Raw genomic sequence first — 14,022 nt, 5'->3', positions numbered from 1 at the left:
GAAATGGCGCAACCCGCAGACTTGCTTCTAGTAATGGATGTTTTTGAGAGTGAGAGGTCACCCGTCACGGCTCGCCAGATCAGGTTCTGGACCAGTCAAGACCCCCCCTGTTATCACTAGTAAAAAGATGCATCCTCAATGGGAGCTGGTTGGGGGTTCCCGAGGAAATACAAGAGGAAATTAAGCCTTTTCACCGACACAAGGACGAACTATCAGTCCAGTCGGATTGCCTTCTATGGGGGAATCACGTGATTTTGCCCAAAAAGGGCAGGGAAACATTTATACACGACCTACACAGCACCCACCCAGGCATAGTCATGATGAAGGCCATCGCCAGGTTGCATGTCTGGTGGCCCGGCATTGACTCCGAATTAGAGTCATGCATACACCAATGCGACACTTGCTCACAACTGAGCAACGCACCCAGGGAGGCCCCACTGAGTCTGTGGTCATGACCCTCCAAACCATGGTCCAGGGTCCACGTAGTTTTCGCTGGCCCCTTTCTAGGGAAGATGTTTCTAGTAGCAGTGGACGCTTACTCAAAATGGATTGAATGTATAATAATATCATGTACGACCACTGCCACCATTGAAAGCCTCAGGGCCATGTTCGCCACACATGGGTTGCCCGACGGTCCTTGTCAGTGACAATGGACCATGTTTCACCAGCTCGGAATTCAACGAAATCATGACCCGCAATGGCATCAAGCATATCAGGTCTGTCCCATTTAAGCACGCATCCAACAGCCAAGCGGAACGGGCAGTCCGGAGCATCAAGCAAAGCCTGACACGCGTAACGGACGGCTCCTTGCAGACCCGGTTATCTAGGGTCCTGCTCAGCTACCAGACGTGCCCCTACTCACTCACCGGGATTCCCCCTGCAGAATTCTTAATGAAGAGAGCACTCAAAACCAGGCTCTCCTTAGTCCACCCGGATCTCAATGATCACGTAGAAACCCGGCGGCACAGGCATAATGTGCATCATGATCGCGCAGCGGCCTCGCGTGACATTGAGGTTAATGATCCGGTATTTGTTCTAAATTACAGTCACGGTCCCAAGTGGATTGCTGGCAATGTCTTAGCCAAGGAGGGGAATAGAGTGTTTGTTGTGAAATTGTTGAATGGGCAAATGTGCAGAAAGCACCTGGATCAGACCAAACTGCAATTCACGGACTACCAAGAACAGTTTGAGGAAGACCTCACCATCTATGATCCACCAACACACACCCAACCAGCAATCGACCTCGCTGTCAATCACGAGAATGAACCCATCTTGCCCAACAGTCCGACCAGACCAGCCGAGCTGCCATACAGCGATGACCTGTCCAACTTAGCCATGCCAGGATGTCAACTCAGGCGATCAACCAGGGAATGCAGACTGCCAGATCGCCTCAACTTGTAAATAACTTATACTCAAGACTTTGGGATAAAGTGATGTTATGTATGTGAACCTCACTTGTGCGTAAGATTTGCCACTAGAGGGCACACCTGTGGGAGACCTATGGGTCAGTTGTGTACCCTGGTGCAAGCAAGTATAAAAGGCAGGCCACCACGTTGCTGCCTCACTTTGGAGTTATATTAAAGAGAGCAAGATCACAATGGTTTGAGTTTACAACACAGTCTCGTGGAGTTATTCTGAACATATCACTGGCAGTGCTTTGGGATGTTGCAAGTCTGACTCGCACTTTGTGGCTGTTGAGATTCAGCGTGTTTGTATACAGCTGGATCAGTTCACGAGGTCAAAAAAATGTCATTGGCTTTCCATGAAAAAATGGCAAAAATAATGTAAATCTAGCATTTGGCATTGATCTCAGTCAAATCAGATTTGAAAGCATAGGTGTACAAACAAACTATTAAAAATAAGCTTAGCATATAGGTTGGTAATGGAAAAAAATTAAAAATCTCAACACATATGTACTAATGGAACATGAATTAATGAGGTCTGATTTTATTCGCATGATTTATTTCTCTAAGCAACATCAACTCCTGTTTTTCGCTAGATTTAATCCGGCTAAAACCAGTATTAAACTGGCAATCCTTTTCCACTGTGTGCATTAAGGCAGGGAGTGTTCAAACTGCAAACCATGGTTTAAAACTGGTCCACAAGCTTGGACAATTTGGCTTATGAAGTGAATGCAATTGAGTACTATTTGTGCCTTTACTTCTGACTTGCTGGTTTGTACCATTTCAATTTTGTGGGCCTGGAGCTCTGGAAAGGGCCGTTGCTACTGCTGTTATCGGTTTGATAGTTACATCCAAAATCAGAACATCTGTTAGTATCTGACTTATTTGCAAATTGATGGGAATATTCATTTAAACTTGGTTACTGGCCTCCAGGGCTCCATGGTATGCACCAAGGAGGCCACAGAGAAAAAAGGTTGGGCATTTGTGCGGTAGAGTTTGAGGTGCAGAGGTTTGGGCACAATAGCCGTAGATTTATTTTGCATACATAACAATCTATATTAACGACTTGGAAGAAGGGACTGAATGTAACGTAGCCAAGTTTGCTGATGATACAAAGCTGGGAGGAAAAGGAATGTGTGAGGAGGATACAAAAAATCTGCAAAAGGATATAGACAGGCTAAGTGAGTGGGCAAAAATTTGGCAGATGGAGTATAATGTTGGAAAGTGTGAGGTCATGCACTTTGGCAGAAAAAAATGAAAGAGCAAGTTATTATTTAAATGGAGAAAGATTGCAAAGTGCCGCAGTACAGCAGGACCTGGGGGTACTTGTGCATGAAACACAAAAGGATAGTATGCAGGTACAGCAAGTGATCAGGAAGGCCAATGGAATCTTGGCCTTTATTGCAAAGGAGATGGAGTATAAAAGCAGGGAAGTCTTGCTAGAGTTATATAAGGTACGGTGAGGCCACACCTGGAATACTGCGTGCAGTTTTGGTTTCCATATTTACGAAAGGATATACTTGCTTTGGAGGCAGTTAAGAGGAGGTTCACTAGGTTGATTCCGGGGATGAGGCGGTTGACTTATGAGGAAAGGTTGAGTAGGTTGGGCCTCTACTCATTGGAATTCAGAAGAATGAGAGGTGATCTTATCGAAATGTATAAGATTATGAGCGGGCTTGACAAGGTGGATGCAGAGAGGATGTTTCCACTGATGAGGGAGACATGATCTTAGAATAAGGGACCACCCATTTAAAACAGAGATGAGGAGAAATTTATTCTCTGAGGGTTGTAAATCTGTGGAATTTACTGCCTCAGAGCTGTGGAAGCTGGGACATTGAATAAATTTAAGACAGAAATAGACAGTTTCTTAAACGATAAGGGGTCAAGGAGTTATGGGGAGCGGGCAGAGAAGTGGAGCTGAGTCCATGATCAGATCAGCCATGATCTTATTGAATGGTGGAGCAGACTCGAGGGGCCTTATAGCCTACTCCTGTTCCTATTTCTTATGTTCATATGTTCTTATGAAGTGCTGATACCAAGTACACCACTGCTAACCTTGATGAATATCGACTGAGTACCACACGTTTCACTTTAGGTCTAACATGCTGGCAGTCATGTTAGTTAGCACTCAATAAATTCTTGCAATACAGTGTGAAGACTAATTGCAAGACAGCATTTAGCGAACGTTCCCATTTTTACTGACTCTCAAGATTTCAGAATTAGCAGGAGCAGTTTTATCACAAATGTATTCCTTTCACTGATCTTTGTGTTATTTTCTAATTTTATCCTGGGTAAATAACCACATTTAAATCAAATTATTTCACTTCAGTATCTCTATAATGTATTGCTATGAACTACACGGGATAAAGCTGTAAAGATTGATGTATATATTGATAAAATTAAACATCTTACCATTTCACCAGGCTTGCCATTTTCACCAAGAGGACCAGGATCACCACCCATACCCTAATGTACAAGAAGTGAGGGATGAGGTAAATCCACACATTCAAGAAAACTGATTGTAAAATAAAAGTTGCTTACATGCCCTAATTTAATTCTTTTTATCATGATTTAATAATGATGTAGCTATTTCTGGTGCATACAAGAAAGAAAGGCTTGCATTTATATAGTGCTTTTCACAACTGCAGGACATGCAAAAGTGCTTTATAGCTAATGAAGTACATTTTAAATTTCCAAATTTCAAACTGAGATTGATAATTTTTTGTTAGGCATGGGTATTAAGGGTTACAGAACCAAGTTGGGTAGATGGAGTTAAGATACAGATTAGCCATGATCTAATTGAATGGCAAAGCAGGCTCAAGGGCTGAATGGCCTACGCTTGTTCCTATGTTCCTCTGTGTAGTTATTCCTAAAATGTAGGGAAACACAACAGCCAATTTGTGCTCAGCAAAGTCCCATAAACAACAATGAAAAATGACCAGACCATCTGTTTTAGGCAATGGTTGAGGGATAAATATTGGCCATAATATAGAGAACTCCCTTTCTCCACTTCGAATAATGCCATAGGATGTCCATCTAAGAAGGCAGACGGGGCTTCAGTTTAATGGATCACCTGAAAGAGGGCACTTCCTCAGCAATCCCTCAGCACTGCAGTGAAATGTAAACCTAGGCTATGTGCTCAAATCTCTGGAGTGGTGCATGACCCCACAACCTTCTGACTCAGAGATGAGAGTGCGACCCACGGAGCTATAAATCTGATTAGATATGACTGTTTAAACCATGTGACAGGACTCCATTTTATTTTCAAAAGTATTCTATTAGCTTCCTTCTTTATTATCGCACAAGTCTGATTCTGACAATAAATATTTGACCCAAACAATATTGCTATGTCCTGTCATCTTTCTATTCAAAAGTCCTATGTCAATAGTTTCTAGGAGGTTTTAAGTGGTAATTGTGTCCCTATGTGGCGATGTCCATCCAGTCACATTTTTAATAGGATTTTCCCATTAATGTGCCAGTTGGTATCACTGTAGTTCCATGTTTTGACCATGCTCGATCAGCTCTGATGAATGGGCCACATCGTCCGCATGATGGATGCGAGACTCCCAAAACAAACGCTCTACTCGGAGCAAGCCACAGGTGGGCAGAGGAAACACTTCAAGGACACCCTCAAGGCCTCCTTGAAAAAGTGCAACAACCCCACCGACACCTGGGAATCCCTGGCCCAAGATCACTCAGTGGAGGAGAAGCATCCGGGAAGGCGCCAAACACAGAGTCTCTTCGTGGGGAGCAAGCGGAAGCCAAGTGCAAACAGCGGATGCGCACGACAACCTAAGCACCCCACCCACCCGTCCCTTCAACCACCGTCTGCCCCACCTGTGCCTGTGACAAAGACTGTAGGTCCCGCATTGGACTCATCAGTTATCTGAGAACTCATTTTAGTATGGAAGCAAGTCATCCTTGACTCCGAGGGACTGCCAAAGAAGCAGATGTTTTGACCACCAGGTAGTGCTGTAGAGTCTTTGCCATTGAGTAATGCTGTGCAGACAAATTGCTCAGCTTTCTCTGCCTTCTCTGACACCATTTTGGTTTTGTTTTTTTAAAAAAACTGCGCAAACTTTTTAAGTTTTAATTTTTTAATCAAAAGTTGTTGTCTAGTGCACATTGATTACCAAGCCTACCTCAACTCACAGTTGGGTGAACCTGTTTCCCCATCCCCTGCTGTTTAACAGCTTCTAACCTTGCTCTATGCCCTCTGCCCCTTGGCTGCCAATCTCACAGTTTCCTCAGTATTAGAATGCTCAGACACTGGAGCTTCCACACACTCTGCAACCAATATCCTCTCCCACTTCCTTCCCTTCCATTTCCATGTTCCTCCTTGCCCTCCTCTTCCCCTCTCCTTCCCTCTGCTGTCCCTTCCTTTGTTCTCCCCTCTACTCTTCATTTGTCCTCATACTGCAATCTCACTCTCCAAATCCCCTGTTTTCCCCTCCTCTCCCCCAGCTTCTAACCCTGCTGTTCCTTCCTGTTCCTACCTACCTTGTAACCATTTTATACCTTCCCCTTCCACCATTGGGTCTAACCCATTGCTTTACCTTCATACCCTTGGCCTCTAACCATGCTCTCTTTTCCCCCTTGTCCCCAACTTATAACCATACTCTACCGTCCCCGCTCTGTACCAGCACTTAACCCTTTTCTGCCTTTCCCAACTCTCCTCTAAACCTGCTCTACCTCCCCACCGCCACCTTACTGTACCTTACCCCCTGACCTCCAACATTGCAATTCTTCCCTAGCCCAGATCCAATTACCCCCCATTCTCTCACCCCACTTCAGCTTAACAGTGCATTTAAAATGGACTCCCCACATGTAACACCATAGTAAACCTTTAATCTAGATCGCACATTCCAGTTATTGCACGTTACATCTTAAGAAAGCTTGTCAACACATTGAAGGATACAACAACAGTTGTTATACCCACACAATAACTGAATCAACTGTTGAAGGTTATTATTAATACACTAAACTAGTTATACCTGAAGACCAGGAAATCCTTGAGAACCTGGCTCTCCTCTTTCACCAGATGGACCCTGAAAAAAGACACATTACTGAGCAGCGTGCATTAAGGAAAAGAACTATATAAAACATAGGTTTAATCAAACCAATAAGCTTACAGGAACCACTATACAGTCAGCGACACAAGTTTTTATTTATGATTCAACTCTTGGTCAGTTATTAATTATATGTATTCCATAATTGAGAATTGCTATTCTATATAAATGATTCTAGAACAAAAGTGGAATTCTCCATAACTAGAGTATAAAATGAAAGTAAGCTCAATGGCAGGATTTTCTTTAGGGGTTATCTGATCAGCTGCTGTAACTGCCGTGGAGACTGGCAGAAATCCCAGATAGATAGACAGTGGCCAATCTGGCAAGCTCCCGGGGAGATTCCAAATGATTGTATTCTTTTCAATAATTTCTTCAGTCCATGTAAAACATAACTGGGATGAAATTGGACCAGGCGGAAAACAGGTGCAAAGAGGTCCATTAAATGGGGCTAACCACCTGCACCCAAATAATGCTGGAAACACGTCTGATACCGTATTGGTTCAGGCACAGTAGAGGCGTCCCTAGCTGCTGTCGAAAACAGGTGTTAGGCCCCTTGAATATGCAAATAAGTGAATGTGGAGCTAGATGCTCATAGAAGGCCCAACATTGCCCAAGCCGTTTTTTCGATGTATTGACATGAAGCGCGCCGACTTTGTGCGCTGGAAAGGGCGCCAGAAAAAAGGGGCCCCATCCTGGCCGATCTTCGGAGTCCCCAGAGTCGTGGCGTGGCATGCAGACTGGAGGGGGGAGCAACAGGCCAGCACAGAAAGCACTGCCGGCACTTACGCACATGCTCAGTGAGGGCTGCGCGCATGTTCCTGCTCTCCCAGCGCGTCCTGTGGGCCGGCCGGCTGAGTTCCTAGGCGAGGTAGGACTTCGGTTCTATTTTTTATTTAGTGGCTGTGCTCGAGACTTTTGATTGGGGGTGGGGGGTTGGGTGGGGAGGGGAGGGGAGGAGAGGAGGAGTGTTTTTGGGGGGGGCAGAGGGAGAGTGTAATGGGGGGGGGGGGGGGAAGAGAGAGAGAGATTGTTTTGGGGGGGGGGGGGGGGGGAGGTAAGAAAGAGTGTTTTGTATACCAGCATCTCTCTCTCTTTCTCTGGCTACTCGCACACCCCCCGTCACCCTCCCCCCACCTGTGACATCGCGGCCAGCAGCTCACATTTCTCCGGAAGGACTTACTTCATTTTTATTAGTATTTTAATTGTTTGAGCTTTTCCTTGCAATGTTTGGTGCTGGGTTGTTGAGGTCTCTCCAGTTCCCTTCCCTCCCCTATCCCTGCCCTAATGTCTGCCGAATGTGTGCTGCTTTTTCTTCAATGCCCGCAAAGTTTTTCAGAGCTGGCCACATACGCTGACCGAATTCAATTTGGAGTAAGATTTGCTGGCCAAAGTGGCATAAATGGTCAAAAGTGGCGTAAGTGTCTGGGAACACCCCCTTTTGAAAAAAAAAACTGACCTAAAAAATATCGTACCGAACTCTGGAGCAAATTTTGGGGGGGAAAATGGCATTTTTTAAATTTACGCCAGAAAAAACAACTTACTCCAAAAAAAATTGATGCAAGCCATGGCCAAAATTGGGCCCATAGAGTGTAGAGATTATGGGTCCCAATTTCCCCATGAGTTGCACCGTTTTTTTTGGTGCAACTTGATTTTTCTGGTATATCTTTTTAGTTGCAAATATCGGCATTTAATTTGCGCCAGTGTAAATGAGTTAGTTCGGTTTTTTGTTAAGTCAGTTTTTTTTTTCAAAATGGGGCGTCCCCAGCCACTTACACCATTTATGCCAATTTGGCCAGAAAAAAGTTGTATTAAACTAACTTAGGGCAGCGTATGTGTCCGCTTTTGTCTGCACAGAAAGACCTTACTTACAGTTAAGGAATCGGCGCAAGTAACTACATTTAAAACACCACCAAGCACCAAACAAAGCACAAAAAGTAATAAGCAATTAATTAATAAAATAGAAGGAACCCTACACTTAAAGCACCAAAATCAATCATTAAATAATAAAAAATAGAAATCCTACCTTAAGGAATGCAGTGGGCTGCCGATGAGGGAGCCCATTCGACCAGGGCTAGGGACGGCGTGCGTTGGCCCCTCCCACAAAGCCTGCAGCACGCGTTTGCAGAAACGGCCTGCCAGGAGCTACTGCACATGCGCGCAGACTCTAGCAGGCATGTCCAGAGGTCACGGCACTGTTTTCAGCGCCGGGACCTGGCTCCGCCTCCAATCCATTGGGCCACACTGCACCACGACTGAGAGGAGGCTGGAGGAGCGGCCAAATTACAGAGGTCTTTTTTCGGCGCACTTGGAGGCGGGCAAAAGCAGCGAAGATCAAGTGAGGGCGCCAGAAAAAAAGAGTTTAGGAAAATTTGGGCCAATGGTACTCGACTAATAACCCAGAAGTTGGCAACTTATATCCCAGCATATTTTACAAAATGTAATTCACTAAATCAAGTCATTTTTAGGCTGGCACCAGGAAAAAAAACTGACTATGAAGGCTGCTGGATTACTGTAAATTGACTCATTAAGACCTTTACCTGATCTGACCTACACATGACTCTACTTCCAAAGTATAACGCTGACTCTCAATACACTCTGAGATGTCCTAGCAGACCAGTGGTAAAAATAATCGCAACAGAAAAAAGCCCACCATCACCCTTTCAGGGAACTAGAGATCGGCAATAAATGTGACTTTCCAGTATTACCGAGAAAATTTGGGGGCAAAATTGCCCATTTTTAAAGCCCCATAAGCACCTGCTGGGGGTGCTAATGGGGTAGATAGACTTTTCTACCGGGGGAGGGGGCACGACCATCTCCGGGGAGTTTGCGCATTGCACCATGCGCAACAACTCTTCACTGCCCTGTGCCGACCCCTTAACGCTCCATGGGGGAAATTGCCTTGTGGGCCACGAGGCTGGTGTGAGAGATTGTCAATGCCAACTTCACGGGTCGCAAAGCTGGCTGGCATCTGCTCTCGGGGCGCTCCTTAAATGGGAGGACGCCAGCGCCCTGGGCTGCCATCTTTTTTTGATTGTCGACTCTTGGCTCAGCTCTACGATGGTGGCCCTGGTGTGGTTTGGGCCACCATTGTGCAGCCCGGCACTCTGTTTTGGGTGGCGAACTGCAGGTCCGGTCACATGCTGCCCTGGCGGCCTGGTGGAGGACATCTGAGGCCCTGTAGAGTCCACAACAGACCTCCCCTTTAAGCGAAGGGGAGGAGCGTTGAAGCTGCACTTCCTTTGAGGTACGGTGAGCCGAATTCAGCGGCGGGGGCAGGACTTCTGCACCAGATAATTACCACCCCCAATCGGGGCGCAAGCCAATTTCGCCCACTTTACTTTGAGCAGATTCCATATATAAGCACCAATTACCTTTGTTTATGGAATGTTTAAGGAACAATTTAAAAAAGATAGAGAAACCATTTTGGTTTTAAAACATGAATTAAAAATCATACTTACAGCTTTGCCAGGCTCACCCGGATGGCCAGTTTCTCCAACTTTTCCAGGTAAACCCTGTCAATATAGCTTATATATTAATAAGCAATTACATAATTAGCATTTAGTAAAAACTCTCTTTCAATAGAATTATTAATAAATTATTTACAGACCTGTAGACCAGAAGCACCCCGAGATCCTCTCGTACCATCCTTACCAGTTTGTCCCTTGTGTGTGTATGGGGAAGGGGGAAGGGGGAGAAATCACATTTAAGTATTGTTTGAATCACATAATAATTTGTAACAATTTCATAACTATATTACATTGAGAGCCATGTGCATGTGTTTTTGTAATGCTTCCCAGATGGCTAATTTTTAATATTAGGAGATAGAATCATAGAATCTTACAGCACAGAGCGAGGCTATTTGGCCCAACATGCCTGTGCCGGCTCTTTGAAAGAACTATCCAATTAGTTCCACTCGGCTGCTCTTTCCTCAAGCGGCAATGTCCACTTTGTACCAACGTTAAAAGATTGCATACTAAATGCTAAAAGACTCCATGAGGCATAATTAACTGCTTGGATACTTTGTAAACCTTTAATAGAGTTCCACCAACTAGAAGTGCTCACACGCCAATTGATTTCAGTCAGATTGCTGACCTGACTCTAAAGTTATCTTGTCACTTACATATCATGACATCCTGAATGCAATAAAGCATTGAAACCGACAACAATAATGGGAACATGCACAGATAATAGTGAATTGCACTTACATCATTGCCCCTTGGACCAGGAAAACCCATAACACCTGGAGAACCTCTTCGTCCAGTTGAACCAGGTGGACCTGAAGGACCGCGATCTCCAGAAAGACCCTGATGATAAAAAGGAGATGATCTGATAAAGAATAAAATTCACCTCCACATCCCACCTCCCCACTACAAACATAAACATATGTAATTGGAGGGGTGGGGGGAGGGAGGGGAGAAATCTCTCTATACAAATAGAACAAAGAAATGGCAGACCAATTGAACAAGTACTTCGATTCTGTCTTCATGAAGGAAGACACAAATAACCTTCCGAATGTACCAGGGGACAGTGGGTCTAGTGAGAAGGAGGAACTGAAGGATACCCTTATTAGGTGGGAAATTGTGTTCAGGAAATTGATGGGATTGAAGGCTGATAATTCCCTGGGGCCTGATAGTCTGCATCACAGAGTACTTAAGGAAGTGGCCCTAGATATAGTGAATGCATTGGTGGTCATTTTCCAACAGTCTATCGACTCTGGATCAGTACCTATGGACTGGAGGGTAGTTAATGTACCACCACTTTTTAAAAAAGGAGGGTGAGAGAAAACGGGTAATTATAAACCGGTTAGCCTGACATCAGTAGTGGGGAAAATGTTGGAATCAATCATTAAGGATGAAATAGCAGCGCATTTGGAATGCAGTGACAGGATCAGTCCAAGTCAGCATGGATTTATCAAAGAGAAATCATGTTTGACAAATCTTCTGGAATGTTTGAGGATGTAACTAGCAGAATGGACAAGGGAGAACCAGTGGATGTGGTGTATTTGGATTTTCAAAAGACTTTTGACAAGGTCCCGCACAAAAGATTGGTGTACAAAATCCAAGCACATGGTATTGGGGGTAATGTACTGATGTGGATAGAGAACTGGTTGGCAGACAGGAAGCAGAGAGTCAGGATAAATGGGTTATTTTCAGAATGGCAGGCAGTGACTAGTGGAGTGCCGCAGGGCTCAGTGTTGGGACCCCAGCTCTTTACAATATACATTAACGATTTAGATGAAGGAATTGTGTGTAATATCTCCAAATTTGCAGATGACACTAAACTGGGTGGCGGTGTGAGCTGTGAGGAGGAAGCTAAGAGGTTGCAGGGTGACTTGGAAAGGTGAGGTGAGTGGGCAAATACATGGCAGATGCAGTATAATGTGGATAAATGTGAGGTTATCCAGTTTGGGGACAAAAACACAAAGGCAGAATATTATCTGAATGGTGGCAGATTAGGAAAAGGTGAGGTGCAATGAGACCTGGGTGTCATGGTTCATCAGTCATTGAAAGTTGGCATGCAGGTACAGCAGGCGGTGAAGAAGGCAAATGGTATGTTGGCCTTCATAGCGAGGGGATTTGAGTATAGGAGCAGGGAGGTCTTACTACAGTTGTACAGGGCCTTAGTGAGGCCTCACCTGGAATATTGTGTTCAGTTTTGGTCTCCTAATCTAAGGAAGGATGTTCTTGCTATTGAGGGAGTGCAGCGAAGGTTCACCAGACTTATTCCAGGGATGGCTGAGGAGACACTGGATCAACCGGGTCTTTATTCACTGGAGTTTAGAAGGATGAGAGGAGATCTCATAGAAACATACAAGATTCTGACGGGACTGGTCAGGTTAGATATGGGAAGAACGTTCCTGATGTTGGGGAAGTCCAGTCCCAGGGGACACAGTCTAAAGATAAGGGGTAGGCCATTTAGGACTGAGATGAGGAGAAACTTCTTCACTCAGAGAGTTGTTAACCTGTGGAACTTCCTGCCGCAGAGAGTTGTTGATGCCAGTTCATTGGATATATTCAAGGGTGAGTTAGATATGGCCCTTACGGCTAAAGAGATCAAGGGGTATGGAGAGAAAGCAGGAAAGAGGTACTGAGGGAATGATCAGCCATGATCGTATTGAATGGCGGTGCAGGCTCGAAGGGCCAAATGGCCTACTCCTGCAGCTATTTTCTATGTTTCGATGAAAAAAACAGAGATCAAGGTGAACAATTCCAATTGCAAATAAATGCGAATAATCATCATTGTACACAACAATCCAATAGAGTTGATCACGGTTTACATATCATAGCAGCTGCCAAACACTACAAAACCAGAAAACAAGCTGAAATATATGTTTAGTATCTTGACAAATAACTTCGATTTAAAATATATCAGCTTTTACATTGATCACCAGAGCCCTTCCCCATTTACATCTCAGAATCTGAGACAGGCTTACGGTATTTAAATATCCCGGTTGCAAAGTACAGAGGCTATTCATAGGTGAATTAATTTAACTGTAACATTATTATTATGCTTCTCCTGCAGAATAAAATTGGTAACTTTGCCAGACTCTGCCACTGGTTTGGAGCCCCACTAGACAAGAGTGCAGAGCAGTCCTATAGCAAGGTAACACTATCTCCAATCTGTGCTCTCTTCTGGTGAGGTGATGTGCTGGTTGCAGTGTTTGTAAAATTAGTCATCACTTGACTCCGCTAACTGCCTTAGCTCAATCAAACCATGACAGTGCTCAGTGTAACGCACCCTAACCACTCTCAGGGTAACCCACCTCGACTATTCTCAGTGTAACTCACCCTGACAGTGCTCAGTGTAACCCACCCTAACTGCTCAGTGTGACCCAACCTGACAGTGCTCAGTGTGACCCAACCTGACAGTGCTCAGTGTGACCCAACCTGACTGCTCTCAGTGTAACACACTAAGAGGAAAAATACATTTGGCATTAGGGGTATATACAAAATGTTTTAAGTTAGTTAGCCAGAAAAGGTGTATAGCTGAAATCCTTGGCATTCAAAGTAAAGGTATAATTCAGACACGCCTATCTCCAGTATCCATAAACCTCACTGTGTCTCAATGGTTTATTAGCACATTGGAATGTTATCCTATCTCTCTTGCCTTGACCAGATAGAGTTTTTCCATTGTCACTTTTGAACCCTTGCCCTGATTATCTGCCCCTCTGGGTTTCCTGTGATGGGGCCTCCTGTAATTAATCATTCTGATATGTTATTTCCTTTACACACCCTTATAAAAGTGATTACAAAGGCCTATGTCTGAGGTCTGTTCCTAACCCTATAATTATAACAGAGTTCGATAGCCCCAGTAACCAACCCAAGCCGAGGCCGCCAGGTCAGCACATTCTAACAAGAGAAAGCCTGAAACTGCCTTAAGACACTGATCTGTCAATCCAAGGAACTAATGATAAGGTAACCAATCAGGAGTCGTGGGAGGTTGTATTGGGGAAGGAAAGGAGTCTTTGAAATTGTATAAAAGTTGTATGAATTTGCTGTTCGCAGAGGGTTTCCCATTCATAGGCAGTTGAGAAATTACTCCCGGACCGT

At 44.6% G+C, this 14,022-nt stretch overlaps 1 protein-coding gene across 2 annotated transcripts in view; it reads right to left on the bottom strand.

Moving 5' to 3' along the window:
* LOC139259905 (collagen alpha-1(III) chain-like) overlaps positions 1 to 14,022 on the bottom strand; it is a 320,705-nt gene that overhangs the window by 140,329 nt on the left and 166,354 nt on the right. For both annotated transcript variants that reach the window (XM_070875835.1, XM_070875836.1), the window contains 5 exons: positions 10,678 to 10,776; positions 10,080 to 10,133; positions 9,931 to 9,984; positions 6,398 to 6,451; positions 3,816 to 3,869 (listed from right to left, as the gene is read on the bottom strand). In XM_070875835.1, coding sequence (XP_070731936.1) covers positions 3,816 to 3,869; positions 6,398 to 6,451; positions 9,931 to 9,984; positions 10,080 to 10,133; positions 10,678 to 10,776 — 315 coding nt within the window. The remainder of the gene's footprint in view (positions 1 to 3,815; positions 3,870 to 6,397; positions 6,452 to 9,930; positions 9,985 to 10,079; positions 10,134 to 10,677; positions 10,777 to 14,022) is intronic.

The sequence above is a fragment of the Pristiophorus japonicus genome, chromosome 3 (genome assembly GCF_044704955.1).
Source record: "Pristiophorus japonicus isolate sPriJap1 chromosome 3, sPriJap1.hap1, whole genome shotgun sequence".
Classification (NCBI taxonomy): Eukaryota; Metazoa; Chordata; class Chondrichthyes; family Pristiophoridae; genus Pristiophorus; species Pristiophorus japonicus.
Note: the sequence above shows the minus strand (reverse complement) of the source record. Positions and strands in the feature narration are given on the sequence as shown.